A 16,702-nucleotide genomic window follows, 5' to 3' on the forward strand; every position below is an offset into this window, starting at 1 on the left:
GATCTTTTATTTCATTAATTTTGCTAACAGTATTAGTCATTGAGATCATATAAATAAATGATAATGCGCTAAAATGGTTAAAAAAAAAAGCGCTAAAGGATCGTAGTTGGAACAAAATGGTATATTATCATTAATTTTCACCACCTTTATTTCATTAATTTTGCAAACTCAATCATTGATTAGACTTATATAGGATAAAGTTGAGAGTTTATCGTACAAAGTGTCCAAAATTAAGAGTTTAAGGTGCAAAAATATCTAAAATTAAAATTTAAGATATGAAGTGAAATAATAATATAAGTTTAGGCGTGCAAAGTGGAGTTAATCCTAATTCTTTTTGGTTCCAATTTCCAAAGGTTGCACATCATTAGTGTGTCGCATTTACTTCTGTTTGGTTCCATATGGGCGCAAGCTTTCTTTATCATTTGATTATTGAAGTTCAACTTTGAATGTAACACAGCTTCACTTCAAGAAAATCTTTCATCTTTTCATGAATTGAACATGTCTTATGTATTTTTTTTTCCTAGAAATTAATGCGTTTTTCTTTCTACCAAAAAAATATATATATACTTCATGGCCAATTTCGACATTTCACTTGTTCTGTAATGCTAAATTAACAGAAGTTAGTAAGGCGGTTATTGGTTATTTGGTCAAACCATAGGATTTGTTTGCTAATATGGTCAAATGTTAAGGGAGGTATAAATGTAATTAATCCTATCCATTAATAGGCTCCGGCACCATAGACTAGCATAATTTTTTTTAAAATTTTTTATATAAAAGGATGTGACGATCCAAATTGTTGCACAAATTAAAAGGTGATTGAATGGCCAAAAAGTTATTAAATTATTAAGTATGGCACGAGTCAATCATTAAATATTTTTTGTGGCCACAAAGGCTACTAAATTGGTATAAAGGACCATCAAGATCATTTTATCATTTTATCAAGATCATTCCCCGGTAAATTCAGTTGAGTCTCCTCTAATTAGAGTAGAAGTAGGGGTAGGGATGATATTTGATAAAAAAAAAAATTATTTTATCAAATTCTATCAATAAAATAATAGGTAATCTAACCACATTTTGGGTAAAATAATGTTTGGCAATCGGTCATTTTACCGGTGGATTTTGACAAAATATTGTCGGTGGCCCGTTTTTTACAGTTTAGTAACCTTTGTATTCACCAAAAAAGTTTGACGACCGATACGTGCATACTCAATAGCAAGTGACCTTTTTTGGCCATGTACCCGTTAAAAGGCCACCCAAATTGTTGCACGAATTAGCTGTGTAACAGCTCCAACAAAACCCTAGACCGAACTCCTCTTTCTCTCATTCATTTCGCAATTTTGATTTATTTTTAATTTTTTTTGGCGGTATAAGGAAAACATGCCTCCGAAAGCTGCGAAATCTAAAGATGCCCCAGCTGAAAGGCCGATTCTAGGCCGTTTTTCTTCTCATCTCAAAATCGGAATTGTAAGTTTTGTTTTCTCTTCTCTATTTCTCTTTTGTTTTGAACTGTTTTAGTTGGATATGTTGGGATATTTTTAGTTTCCCGAGCTGTAAGACTTGAATTAGGTTATTTGTGTAACTGCTTGATTTTTTTCCTGAAGAATTTGTGATATGGGTTTTGAGCTTCCTTAATTAGGTACTGAGTCAGTGAGGGAAGAACTGTAAAATTCTGTAATTTGGGTCGATTCAATCTTAGCTGTTCTCTTCTTTCATTTTCCGTCTTTTTTGTTTTTCCGGTGAATGCTGTGGCCTACCCTTAAGAATTTGAGTTTATGGGTTTTATTGTGTGATTCGAATTAACATTTACTGGAGTTAACGTCTTGAGTAGTCCGACATTAAAGTGACTTTAGGGTGAAGGATAATTTCAGCCAAGTTCAGCTGGTGCTGTTTTTCCGTGACGGTGATTAGGCAATGTGTTATTTTAGAAGAAGAATAAATGGGTGGAGGATGTTAAGGCATTAGATTAATTTAGATAATATATACACATGATGCTATTGATGCAAAAGAATAGTAAAAGGTGAGCAAAAGTTTAAGAAAGCTTTGTGCAAATAATTGATGGACCAGCTTAAGGCATGGGAACACCTGAGAGATTCTTACGGTTAATGAAAAGCTGGATGTTTTTTCTTTGAATAATTTGTTAGGTAACTTTTGTTTTGGTCGGTGATTTTTGGGGCCATTGGGAAGGCTGGGGAAATTGATTTTATGATCTTTTTTTTTTGGGATGGTTTCCTTACTGTTGTGAGGAAAGTAGGATTTGAAGGAAGGTAATTCCTTGTAGTTTCATACTTCTTCTGTTGTTGTCAGCCAACCAAGAAGAAATATTCCTCTTTTTCCCAGCTTGGTTTCTTGGTTTTTCTGAGATCTAAATGGGCCATTAACCTTATCAGTTGCTTTAATAAAAATATGAGGGTTTCTCTGGATTGCTCATTTAAGGAATTGGGGAGAGTAAGATTTGAAGCATACGGACTTTTCCATGATTCATTGCTCTTTGTGTTCCTGTGACTACTTAGCTCTAACTTGAGTTTGTTAAAAGTCTTTAACTTCAACGGAAACAAAGATCTTTCTGTATTGTAGTTTTGTTTATACACTCAGTTCATTTTTGGATGGAGGTTTAATAAAAAAAAGAATTATTTTACACAACCATTTTAGATTTGATTGTGGGAGTTCTAGCAGACTACCAATCAGAGTTTTATCCTTTGAGAGCAAAATCTGTGTGTTATATGAATTTGTGGAACTCCAATGCAATTTAGGTTTCATTTTGAAGAATACTGTAGCATGTGGTAGTCCACCTTTTACTTGGTAAAAAAGTATAGTATCTGTATTCCAGCCTGATCTGTGTGAAGGTCTGGCCTTCAATTATCGCACAAATTAAAGATATTATGTCATTCTATTGCTAGTTAACGATAGAATTTTTGGTGTATGATCTTTTCACTTGGATTTCCAGTATTTTGAACTCATTTGGATTCCCTTTATAAGTTTAATCTGAGTGTTTTGTCTTTGTTTTTCTTGTAAATAACAGGTTGGATTGCCAAATGTAGGCAAATCCACTCTTTTTAACACACTTACAAAATTGTCGATACCTGCTGAAAACTTCCCTTTTTGTACCATTGAGCCCAATGAGGCTCGGGTGCATGTTCCTGATGAGCGATTTGAATGGCTTTGCCAATTATACAAGCCAAAAAGTGAGGTACGTAGTCACCATTAATACCTTTATTTCTCATCTAGGATCCGCACAAGGCTCCGCTGTTGATTTTTATTTATTATTCTTAGACAAGTTATGGCTTGAATCTATGTCCATTTCTCATTTAACTGAGTTATAACTGAATTAATTTATATTTTGTGGGCTCATAATGTAAACTAATTAAGCGAAGAAACATCTTAATGCTGGTTGCCCTTATTTGCTGTTGCCAGGTATCCGCTTTCTTAGAAATTCATGATATTGCTGGCTTGGTTCGAGGTGCTCACCAAGGACAAGGGTTAGGCAACAGTTTCCTATCCCACATCCGTGCAGTTGATGGCATATTTCACGTTCTACGTAAGTTGTCTACCTTAGTTCTTTTTTTACCCCTTCCTGTGTCCTGTTATCTCTCTGCATGATTTCAGAATAAGGTATTGCTATTGTATTCAGATGTTCTTGCCCAATTCAAAGAACATGTCCTCCCACTTGGCCTTAACATGGTGTATTCTTTCCTAAAATTTCTGACAGTTAAAGCTGATATTTGATTGTACCATATTTTCCCTCAATACATTGATTGTTGTCTCTTGAGCAGAGAAGATTCCTTTAGCCAGATTGAGGGACTATGACACCATAGCTATTCTCATTTTCCGGGCCAGGAAACCTAATTTGATGTATTAGTTGGCCAGGATTTATTAGGGGTCAAAAATTTGAAAAAGAGAACAGATTGGGGGAGAAAGAGGAATGATGGTTCCTTACTGAACAAAAGATCAGGTCCAAACCTTAATCATCCTTGATCAGATACACTTCTTGATGCTCATGCTTATTTTCCTAAATATTCCCAGAAAAAGAAGGGGGGGGGGGAGGAGGAATTCCCTTCTTAGTTTAAGGTAAAATATAGTGAACCCAGCCTTCTTTATCTCCATGATTCAGTTTGCCCCTTCAAGTATTTTTATCCCTTTAACAAACTTTGGTAGTTCTTTTTGATGTTCAATCCTAACTTCAATACTTTGTGGACAAATTTGCCCTTCTCTTTTCCCTTTAATGTATGTTTGTCATTTTCGTTTCGTTCCTAGTCTTCTTGCCAACAAACTTGCTCCTAGCAAACTTAGCTTAGTTAGCTCTGCTTGCTGCCAATGACCCAGTATTGCTCTGTAAATCATAGTTGGTACAATCTACTTGGAGCTTTTCCAAATGGAAACACATCGTTCAATTACATTCCTCAAAGTCAATGAAACTGACACAAACGCACGCATACATAGAGAGAAGAGGGGGGAGGGGGAGAATTAACTGGTCATGGATAGGGAAGATAGAGTGAGCTAGGGAATGAGGGAGGAGATTGTTGATTTCCAGAAAATTTGTTTTTTGTTCTTGGGCACATTGCTAGTGATGATTGATGCTGCACCATTTTGGTTTGTTTTTGTTGATTTTGAGGCTATATTTTGAATTTCATTTAAAAAAAAGGAAGTAAAAGAAATATATTGTCACTTGGAGGAGCTGCTAATTGGTAGTGGTTGAAGGTAATTGACACAAGTAGTTAGTTATTGCCCAGCTGGTGCTATGTTTGATGGGAGCAAATTTGTTGCACAGAAAATAAAGGATGAGAAATGAAGAAGAAAAGGAGCAAAAAACAAAAGGGAAGAGGCACATTAATGGAGGCAAATTCATCTACAAGATTCTGAACTTAGTTCAGATGTTAAAAAGTATTATGGAGTTAATCAAAGTGGGCAGAGTGCCGATGAAAAGATTTGAGAGGCAAAGTTGAAACTTGGACCAAATTGCGAGGGTCTTTACTGTGATTTACGCTTAGTTTAGTTTGATTATAATACTATTGCCTTCTGTTGCCCAACCACTGTTTGGTTTGCTATTATTCTTGTCATTCTGGATTTTCTCTTTGTCTGATGCAGCTTTTCCAGTATGAACCTTGAGACTGAGTGAATTTAGATATTTCTTCATTTATTGTCAAAATCTGACTAGTCTGTCACCTTTGGATGTATGTGTTTCAAGGATCACCAGAACAAGAAGTACAATTAACATATACAATTATTTGTCTCACACAATGTTATGTGGATGTTTGATTTTCTTTGCTGGTTATTGTGTGTTCATTGGTAGTTGTTTGATATGTAATCGGAGGACCAATGCATGAAACTACCCTCTAGTTTGGATTCATTCTTTGGATTTGTTATTTGTGTTGTTAGGACTGCAATCTTATGATCATGATGTGGAAAAAAAAATTGAAACTAAAGGGACAAAAAATGGTATTATTAAGCTTGGCTTGAATTTAGATTCTTCGATGATGAGTTTCTTTTGATGAAAGAATTAATACTCCTTTCAGCACTGTTTGGAAATGGTTGTGTTCTTTTAAACCTTTCATTTTCATGATGCTTATTGTCAAAAAGACTCCTCTTGCTTTGCAACTCCCGTGTACTTAGGTAAACCATGTGAGGTTGGTAGTTAAAACTTTCCAACAACTAAATGATGTTCATAGCTATAACAGCTATTGATTATTTAACTGATTCTTAGGATAGATTTGTTGACACTTTGGCAGTGAATTGAGTCTATAAACCATGTGAGGTTGATAGTTAAAACTTTCCAACAAATAAATGATGTTCATAGCTGTAACAGTTATTGATTATTTTACTGATTCTTGGGATGGATTTGTTGACACTTTGGCGTTGAATTGAGTCTATTCTGTTCCAAGGCCGTGCTTCCACATATTGCTCATGCATTGTTTCTTCCGTTATTGTTATTATTATGTTTTTGTTCTCTTGTTGATTCATTAGACCAGACCTGTTATGGTATCCATTGTTCTGAAACATAATTATGCATTGCAGGTGCATTTGAAGATCCAGATATCATTCATGTTGATGACTCTGTGGATCCTGTGAGGGATTTGGAGGTTATAAGTGAAGAATTGAGGCTCAAGGTATGTTCAATGAAGACTAGTTACTAAAGAAAGTCAAAACCTTTTTTTTTTTTGGGTGGAAAGTGAATGGAGTGTATGATACGCAGTGATGCTATTTTTCTATTACAATAGGCATTTTGGTTTTTACTTACAATTTTGTGTATATGAATAATTCCATCTTTTAGCTGAGCTATGTTTACATAGATGAGTCACTGTGCTTTTCTATGCCGAATAAAAAGCTCCAGCATGCGGGTTGTAGAAGAAAGCATAATCGTCTTAAGATTGTGGCCTGCTGATCTCATCTGATGCTTTTATGCTAGTAGTGTTGGACGTTGGAATGAAAAATTTACTCTTATGTGATATTGAAGTTATTATTAGGTTTGAGGAGTACCTCAAGTAGAATTGAAGACTGGAAGTCTAAAAAGATATTGGAAATATCTTCTCCTAATTTTGGTTTGGATAGGAAGAATGCGATTACTGTGATTCTAATTTTAAGTAAAGTCAGCTTACACACTATATGTCATTGATGATTCATAATTGTAAAAATAAATTTGATACCAATCTCTTGGAGATAGACTCTCTTCTGTGGGAGTGGGTGTCTGCTGAATGAAGCAGCAGATGTCTCTTGTTTCACTTGACCAGCGGTGAAACTGCAAATCTTGTAAGGCTACAGGAGTCATAATGTATCTTCCGTTCTGTTTGTGATATAAGACAAAAACTTTGTATACTTAGAATTTTCTGTGCCCCTTTTGTTATATTTTTTATAGGGTAAATTTTCCTTAATAAGATTTAGTTCTTCTTCCAGTTTTAGACAAATAGAAAGAAGGAAAATTATCAAATGTCATGCACAATGTTCTCAAATTGGAAATTGAGGTCTCCGTGGACTTTGGAATGGAAAGACTTGAGGACAAGAAATTTTAAAACTATTATTGAAGCTATGAAGGATGACAAGTAATTTGGTCATGCTGCCTGTATAAAATGAATTACAGATGTAATAATGAAAATGGGAAAGAGTGAGACTTGGAAAAAGGGTATGCTGCAGAAATGTTTTTGAGTAATTACTAAAACTTGTGTGTTTTTAATTTGTTGTTTTCTTTACCTCAAAAACACTTCAATGATAGTTCCAAAATTCTCATTAGGAGAACACATGATGTCTTAATAGTCAACACCTTCCTGTGTTCTACTGACAGTTTAATGATCGAAAATAGGTTGATCAGTATGGGAACGTAGTGATTAAGACATTGCATCATGCATCAATATTTTTTCAGTTTTTGTTGTAAGGTTGTATTATGTCTGACATTTCATATGTTCTTGATTTGCTCATCCTTAGCTTAATGCATGCTAGTTATTTTCACAACCCTTATAGTTGTCCATGCTTTTGCTTCTGCTAATTCATCAAATTTCAAGTCTCTATGTCAGATTGTGCTGAAGCCCTTGGGACTCTATTTTATCTGGTTTTGCTTCAGGTTTTAAATGTCATTGTGCTCAATAACTCAGTCACTTTCCACCTAAAATCTTTGTATGAAATTGTCTTGCTCTTGGATATTTAGAAACTCAAGTTTACTTTCTGTCTCTCTCTGTGTCTTTCTATCCGCCTTTTGTCCCTTTGGGGATAGAATGAACCAAGAAAGGGAAGAAAAGACACCTATGGCCTTCATGTTGACATGCATGTAATGATTGAATCCATTTGACATATGTATGAGATACTTTTTAATTAGTCTCGCTGTTTATTTTGGTGCAAGGATATTGAATTCATGGAGAAGAGGATAGAAGATATTGAGAAGAGCATGAAGAGGAGCAATGACAAGCAGTTAAAGATAGAACACGAATTATGTGAGAGGGTAGGTTCATGTTAGTTATTTTAAACATCTTCCGCTTGGGATTCAATCATCATTTTCCATGTTAAATTCATCTATGCAAATCTTTTCATGTTATCATGCTCACAGGTGATATCATGTTATCTTATTTCTCAGTTGCTTTTCTGTTAGCTTTAGTGTAGTTTCTTGAAATTGTCTATTCAAGCTATTTCAGGTTAATTGGCATATGGCATATATACGCGCCTGCTAAGGCTTTTTTTGTTCTATTACCAGTGAGAAAAAATTTGTATGCTCAGTGCTTTTTCCTTTGGGCAATGAAAATAATTGGGCTAGTAAACTAATGAATAATGTAGTCATCATTTCCGCACTTATTGTATTCTGACTCTGTGAGTATGATCTGTTGCTGGCAATGTTTCTATCAGATATTTGTAGTACAGGAGGATGATTCTGTTGCTTATAATTTGATCTAGAACATGCTAACAATGATTATTGTGTATCACTTTGCATTTTTGGAGCTGATATATGCTTTTCATATGGGAAGAATGATGAGATCCAGTGAAATGATAATACTAGGCCCTCTTATGTTTTCGAATGAAATGGAGGCAGCATTTACTCGACAAACACACACGTACGTGTATACATGTTTGTGTGTGTACGTATCAAGTTGTATTCTGAGTGAATAGGTATTCCACATGTACAAGAGTTATGCAATTATGTTTCAGACAACAATTTCATCCATGAACCTAGGCATGTAGGAATCATTTGCCCACTCCAATAAAATATTATGAAACAGAATCCAGTACCCTATAAGCAACACAGGATTCTCTTTGGACTGTGAAATGACTTCAATTTCTTTAAATTTTTCACCCCAATATACAAAAAAGTTCAAGACAAATGTTTTTTGAGCTTGATTCTCCTATTTTGGTGCATTTGCACTCTGCTAAGTGAGCTTGAGAATTTCTAGTAGCCCACTCTTTTGAGAGTTATCACTACTTTGACGTTTCCATTTCTAACATTACTTTGTACATAACCTTGTATGGTTTTCTGCTAGCGGGTATGCATGCTGAGTTTTGTCAATCTTTATGATGAAACAGTTCACTAGCAGATAAAAAGGTATATACTGTCAGTTATTTTTCAAAGATTTCACAGTGAAGGGTTATACTATTAGAATAACATATGTAATTTAAAATTATAGAATTATTACATGTATGTAATAAACAGAATGTGTTTAACCTTGCTTTTATTCCTTATTCATACTTTTGCTTTGTGATGAATGATGATGGATGCAAGGACATCAGCCAAATAATTTTTGTTGGTATGAAACCATGGAATGATTTCTTTTTTCTTTTTTCTTTTAAAGAAAATTATATAAATGATGAAATATGAACTGAATTAGATCACACAATTACAAATGACGAGTACAAGAACTGAGAGCATTAGGTTTTTATTCCTCACTGTGCTTGGGGTAGATAGGGAGACTTTCATGCTTTAAATCCTGATACTACCAGAGCGCAAAATCTATTCCAGTTTACGATTATTGAATATGTGATTTAATTATGTCTCTAGGTGATTTGTACATATCAAATGTTGATTGTTCTTGCTTTGAAAGGTTAAAGCATGGGTCACGGATGGAAAAGATGCCCGCCTTGGGGACTGGAAAGCTGCGGATATTGAAATATTAAATACTTTTCAACTGCTGACAGCCAAACCTGTTGTATACTTGGTGAGTGATCAACTCGTTGTTGATTGGAAGTATTTTAACTGATTCTTTTATGCTGTATATCTATGTATTTTACTTATGAGTTGTCATCTTTTGGATTTTCATTGATTAGTTATCTGCTGTCTCATTTCACAAAGTATTCTCTTCATTTCTTCTATTCTCATTGTTTCCATGTTCCTTGCATGATAACCTCTAAATCCTAATCATTATGAGGTTGTCCTTTTCTTTACCTCTACTTTGAATATAAAATAACTGCATATGGTCAAGGACTGAGATTTAGAAGTTCTTATGATTGTGCATAAAAATGGAAGGAAATTTGGCTGATTAAAAGGAAACAAGTTCAGCACTTACCAATATGGTCAAAGCCACACTCTGCTCTCACAGATTTTTTTTTTTTTTTTGGCGTGGGACATGGTGAGAAGTAAAGAGGCATGAAATATAAGAATCCAGCTTCTTGTCCTCATGATACAATTTCGCTTTGTTGAAATCACTTTGTACTAAGCTTCTTCACCAAAAGAACAAATCTCAAAAGCCCCCACACAAGTAGAAAGAGAAGTGTCCTGTTGCAAGAGTTCCTTTTGGAGTCAAGTTATATTACAGCTTACTTTTATTTAGACGATGTTCATATGGAGGATCCACTTGTTGCCATTCTTTCTTTTCTTTTTTTGTTGTTTTTGTTGGGGGGGGGGGGGGGGGGTTCCACTTTAAAAAAAACTAATTCCTACGATCTTATTTGTGCACATTTAACCACTTACTGACATGTATGTCTGTATAAACTATCACATGCACCTTTGTACTATCACATGCACTTTGTACTAAGCTTCTTCACCAAAAGAACAAATCTCAAAAGCCCCCACACAAGTAGAAAGAGAAGTGTCCTGTTGCAAGAGTTCCTTTTGGAGTCAAGTTATATTACAGCTTACTTTTATTTAGACGATGTTCATATGGAGGATCCACTTGTTGCCATTCTTTTCTTTTCTTTTTTTGTTGTTTTTGTTTTGGGGTGGGGGGGGGGGTTCCTCTTTAAAAAAAACTAATTCCTATGATCTTATTTGTGCACATTTAACCACTTACTGACATGTATGTCTGTATAAACTATCACATGCACCTCTGCCCTTTGTGTCCATTCCTTTTGCCCTATTTATAGTAGCCACGGTGTGAAGATCTGTCTTTTGACCCTATTTGGAGGGCCTAGAGCGGATGTTTCAGTTTTTTTGGTGTAGGCGTAATTGTGTTTCATTAATTTCTTCTTTTTTGCACTTGTGTCTATATGTAGTCCTCCATTTCCAATTTTGTCTTTTGGTCCCTTTTGTTCTTTATGAGACAATAATGTAACTCAGAATTTAATTAATGAACTTTCCTTTTGAGTTTAGCTTACCATGTGAAAATTGATTGTGCCAAGTATTTTCCCCTGTTTCTTTCATATATCAATGTTGGTTTCTCGCTTTCAAATTGAACTTCCATTACCTAAATTACATGCTTTATGACTGAGAGATATGTCAATAATAAGGTATGCATGCCATGTGCAGGTTAACATGACTGAGAAAGACTATCAAAGGAAAAAGAACAAGTTTCTTCCAAAGATTCATGCGTGGTACATAAGTATTTTTGTTTTCTTGTGAATAAACGTATTATATATTCCTCAACCTCCCTACTCCCACTGGTATATGCCCCTCCTGAGGCCTGTTTGGAAGAAACAAGAAAGAAAAACTTTACGCTATGCATGCCCGAACTCGTGTATTTTGAGTAGTGAAGTGTCAATAAATCACACTGTGTGCCTCACAATGTTCATAATTTTTGGAAGATACTAAATTGAGCATGCAAATTTCTTGTTTACCTTCTCTTGGAGCTGAAAGCGAGTACAGTCAGTTTATTTTCAACTTTTCAAGGGAATAGCATATGAAACAAGATGCCATTGTGAGACTATTTCATGCCTTTGTTCTAATGAAGAAGAATCTTTTTCAGTCACGATTTCGGCCTCCAATTTATTCTAGCAGTAGTTGTCCTTTGCATGTGCTAGAAAATGTTTATTGGCTGATGCATATAAACCAATGCTTATTGGCTGATGCATATAAACCTGTGATACCTTTTCTGGCCAGTGTCTACTTCCCCACATGTGGCAAGTCAAACTGCAAGTTTTTGTGCTTTTCATATATAGAGTTTTCGACACTGAAATCTTAATGCTCTTTTAACAGGGTGCAAGAACATGGTGGGGAGACAATTATTCCTTTCAGTGGTGCTTTAGAGAGGGATCTTACTGATTTGCCACCTGAGGAGGCTGCAAAATATTGTGAGGAGAATAAGGTACAAAGGTTAGTTCGATATCAAATCTTAAAGCTATGACATTCTCTATAATTTTATTAAGAGTTTGAAATTGTGAGCTGCTTCTTTTGTTTGTAGCAATTATCCATATAAATTAGTCTTGGGTTCAGATTTTATTATGCTAAAAAATACAATAAGTAGCTTATGTGTGTTTCCCATGCAATCGCTGGCAACAATTTAAGCTGGTGGTCTGACCTAAATATGTTCTTGACAGTGCACTTCCAAAAATCATAAAGACTGGATTTTCAGCAATTAATCTCATATACTTCTTCACAGCTGGACCAGATGAGGTACTATGTGTGTCCAGTATGATGATGGAAGCATTATTAATAACTCTTTTGGTTCATGTTGCATGCATATGTAATTACCGGTTTTTGTAGGTAAAGTGCTGGCAAATTCGGCGCCAAACAAAGGCTCCTCAAGCAGCTGGGACAATTCATACTGATTTTGAAAGGGGATTCATCTGTGCTGAGGTTCTTTCAAACGCATTTTTCCACAAAATTGATTTCTTGTGGATCTAATTCATCTCTTCGCATTTGTTTTATAGTTTTGCACTTCCATCACATCAATGAGTTTCTTGATATTATATTTGATCATCACTTGATTTTGCGTTCTCTACGTATCTATACTGGTATTTTTTAACTTGATTGTTTAGTGAATGCCATTAGCATTCACCGTCTCACATATTACTTTTCTCTCCCTAGAGCATATTAAATTTAATATTACTCCTTTATATCTGGTTGTTTGACAAGTCTTAATTCATCATTTAGACTCACATTAGCTTATTGTTTGTCACATTCCAGTCATTTCCCAAAACAGTAGCTTGAAATGCTTAGAAGATTGACTTCTATTTTGTGATGCTTTTTAGGTCATGAAATTTGAAGATCTCGAGGAACTTGGAAGTGAGTCTGCCGTGAAGGTAATACTATTATATCCTCAAAATACTCCCTTTTCTTGTCATCCTTCTACCATCTTTAAAATATATATGTGTGTGTGTGTGTGTGTGTGTGTGTGTGTGTGTGTGTATTAAATATCACGTATGGGGATGCTTTCTTCCTCCTTTAAACGAGTGATCCCTTCACCTCGTTAAGTAATTTTGTGTTTTGCTATGTCTACTTTGCCTAGTGAGTAGTGAGTCTTTAGCACTTATGGTATTGGTGGCTTGGAATTTAATGTAACATTATCATTCTCTGTGTAGGCTGCTGGGAAATATCGGCAGGAGGGAAAAACATATGTGGTTCAAGATGGAGATGTAATTTTCTTCAAGTTCAATGTTTCTGGTGGTGGGAAGAAGTAACATGCAGATTAAAACGGGAAGGCAAATGGGCTGGATTTGAAGATGAAATTCCTTGCATATTATCCAATTTCAAAGCCAAATAGAGCATGTTATGAGAATAGGTGCACTCCTATTTTGACATGATTAATCTAAATTTTGCTTGGGGTGTTTTTAAGGTAAAGTAAATTTTATTTACGGTTAATAATCAACTGCTTAAGTAAATCTACTGAGGGCTTTAAGGACTAAGGCGTAGGTAGTTCTTTTCCCCAGGAAATGCGACTATCATTATTGTGTTTGAAACTTCAGCAAAAGATTCTGTATTGAGTTGTGCTGAATTCAGCATTACGAGCATGCTAGAGTAACCAATTTGGATTATAGAGAGAGAGTAAATTAGATAAGAAATAAATCACGTCACGGTTCTGAAGCAGCATTGCCAAGAAAGAATCAGCACCGTCAATAGCTTAGGAAATCCACGAGCGATACCATATATTGGAGAGCTCCAAATTGCAGTTCCTTAACGCTAGCCAAGAGCCTTCACCTTCTATGCTAAGATGCTTCCTTGAAATTGTGTGTCGATCTTTGCCAGGGTTGGGGTTGATTTTATACCTTCAATTTTCTTTGTCTCATATGCTATAATATGGGGATGGTACATAGGGCTATAAACGAGTTGAATTCTTGACAAATAGTTCGGGTTTCATTGGTTAAAGGTTTGATTCGACTTTTATTTTTTGCAAGAATTAAGATTTGACTGAAGTTTTAAATTGAATTTGAATTTATGAATATTCTACTCATTTAGGCTTGAATAATTTTTTACATTTTTAATATGTATATATATATATGTATGTATGTATGTATGTATGTATTATTTTGTTATATAAGGAATATACATGTATTATTAATAAATTAATAAAAAATAAAAAATTTCAAGCTTTTATATGGAGCTTGAATCTATTGAATGCTATATCAAATTAAACTCGAGGAATTTGAGTTCAAAATTTTTAATCGAGCCTAATAGATTAAAAGTTGGATTTGATTCGTTTATAGCTTTAGTGTCACATCAAAGCAAACGCACCAAAAACAGTTGTAATCAACAAAAGAGGTCTTTGAGATATAGTTTTTGAGATGCCCTAAAGTCACCGAGAAGGTTTAAGGCATGTCAACGCCTTACAACAATCACAACAATGAGAACCACTATTCATGAAAAGGACCAGCAATAGCAAGGAAAACATTATTATTACTAATTCCACGAACCTACTAGTGCAAAGGCTTGTCAAATGCGGAATGGGAGGGAAAAAAAAAAGGCGAGAGTGATAAAGAAGGTATGAATCATGATCATGGAGGGTCATGCCAATAAGGAAGCACTTAAATTAAACTTGAAATTGGACGAAAAGTTGTGGAACTAGAAAAAGAATGCATCTGTAATTCATCTAGCCAATGATTGTGTTTTGTTAGGTATGCTTTTGCGGATAGAAACTATAGCTGTTTTGATGTTTAGATTCTTTTATGAGATGATGTTGCAATCAACAGGCCTAAATGTCAGCATAATTTTGCAGATCTTTTGCCAAGACACAGAAATTTTCGTGCAAAAATATATATGAATACATAATCTAATGGGTTAATTTCACATACCTCCCCTGAGATTTTTGACAATTGTAGAAAGCTCCCCTCAAGTTCTAAAAATTACACCTACCTCCCATATTTTCACTATTTAAGTAACATTCTAGGCCCCAAAGGCTATATTTTTTCTCAAATTTTCTATAATGCCCTTGAGTTATAATTCACAACAAAAATGTAAAGGAAAAAAATGGTGTATAGTTTCTATTTCATTTATCTTTACCTGCTATCACTATTACCGACCCATCAACATCCAAATCACGACTATTTAATAAACACTTATCTCTGCTATAAAGTTCCTGTTTTACCTAAAAAAATTTTATGCAGACCATTGTATCAATTATAAAACTACATCAGATGCCTAAAAGCTTACCTACAATCTCATACTAATATCAGATTTTACTTAATGCATAGCAATATTCATCAATATCCCTAAATTTCAATTCTATGGCTACCACCTTTTTAATACAAAATAATTTAAACCATCACTACTAATATCAATATCTAACATACTCCATTGGCACAGAATTCAAAATCAATCAAATTCTCTCTATAGGAATAACATCAGTAATTGTAAATCAAAAATAGAAACATGATGCATTTATAAATATATACCAAAAATATTTTTTTCATGGCAACCATAACAATATAACCTATATTTAGTTCCTATTCCACTTCCCATCCTTAATTTTTATTTTTTATTACTGTCACTATCTTCATCTCCATCTAGTTTGATAATGAAATTAGCACTCAATTTGTGATTTGACAATTGCAGTTTGCTAATGCCTATCAAAAATTGGAAACAAAAATGGGCGCAAGGCCGCAAGGAAACTATTTAATAATAATGGAAAATTCATAATTGGGAATAGATACCAAGATATGTAAGTATTGATGGTTTGGTGTGCATGGTAATTTTATTACTGGCGACAGTACACATTCGGTTGATAATAATAAATAAATGAGTTTGAAAGGAAAATAAATGTAAAGGGAAGAGGATAGATGGTTAAATGAGAATGACCATAGTTTGAATTATTGGTTGATAATAGATGAGAGAGGTTTAATATTTGATAGAGTTTTTAAATGAGTTGAAAATTAATGAAGGGCATTGTTGTCTTTTTTTCACATCAAGGGAGGTCTCTGTAATTATGTAAACCTCAAGGGCACCAAGTGAAATTGTCAAAAATCTCAGGGGAGGTTTCTGAAATTATCCCTAACCTAATGGTACGTATAAGGGATACAGACACTGCAGGAAAAGTTGACTCTATTGCTACCAAATAATAATAGAACACCAAAATAGTTACTGCTGTTGAGAGATATGAAACCTAGAATGCTTATAAACTCTCTCTTGTTGAAAAAAGTAATCAAGTTGCAAGCATTTTGATTTAATACTAACCATGTTTTTATGATCATACGTTTTTAAAATTAAATCATAATTCCTGTCTTAATCACACGAATCATTATTGCTGAAATATGTTCCCCGTGAATCTGACCAAAAGTTGCAATCAGTTAGAAATGTCGTGTGATATTCATAATCCTGTCAAAAATAAATAGATAAATAATGGTAGAAATTTGGACTGGATTCACTAATAGAAATTGGATTGCGATGCAGAAATGAAGCTAATGCATAAAAAAAGGGCTTGTCTAGTGAGTATTCACTAGGCATTAGTTAAGAATGCAATTCATGTATTAATATTTTGGAAATGCAAAGTTAAATAGGAAAAATTTATAGATGCAAAATAGAGTAATAACAGGTAGTGTGTGCATTTAAGAGCAAATTATCTCGATAGCCATTAAACTTTTCGAAAAGTCGAGTTTTGGCATTCAACTATTAATAGTATGTTTTTATCCACTAAATTATTAAAAGTGTAAATTT

The 16,702-nt window shown here is 34.3% G+C and overlaps 1 protein-coding gene across 1 annotated transcript; it reads left to right on the forward strand.

Moving 5' to 3' along the window:
- The first annotated feature begins 1,252 nt into the window (after positions 1 to 1,252).
- LOC113783387 (obg-like ATPase 1) lies at positions 1,253 to 13,557 on the forward strand. Its single transcript, XM_027329508.1, has 12 exons — positions 1,253 to 1,464; positions 3,020 to 3,187; positions 3,412 to 3,535; positions 6,010 to 6,101; positions 7,823 to 7,921; positions 9,507 to 9,620; positions 11,147 to 11,211; positions 11,813 to 11,929; positions 12,154 to 12,229; positions 12,320 to 12,412; positions 12,808 to 12,858; positions 13,138 to 13,557. Exons 1-12 carry the CDS (start codon positions 1,378 to 1,380, stop codon positions 13,234 to 13,236), a joined length of 1,185 nt encoding a protein of 394 aa, XP_027185309.1. The 5' UTR covers positions 1,253 to 1,377; the 3' UTR covers positions 13,237 to 13,557.
- Positions 13,558 to 16,702: the final 3,145 nt, after the last annotated feature.

Source organism: Coffea eugenioides, chromosome 9, assembly GCF_003713205.1.
Source record: "Coffea eugenioides isolate CCC68of chromosome 9, Ceug_1.0, whole genome shotgun sequence".
In the NCBI taxonomy this organism is placed as follows: Eukaryota; Viridiplantae; Streptophyta; class Magnoliopsida; order Gentianales; family Rubiaceae; genus Coffea; species Coffea eugenioides.

Coding starts and splice junctions, on each gene's coding strand:
- LOC113783387 (XM_027329508.1), top strand. CDS start 1,378: ATGCCTCCGAAAGCTGCGAAATCTAAAGATGCCCCAGCTGAAAGGCCG. Junction 3,188..3,411: donor TATACAAGCCAAAAAGTGAG/GTACGTAGTCAC, acceptor TGCTGTTGCCAG/GTATCCGCTTTCTTAGAAAT. Junction 11,930..12,153: donor GAGGAGAATAAGGTACAAAG/GTTAGTTCGATA, acceptor TGTTCTTGACAG/TGCACTTCCAAAAATCATAA.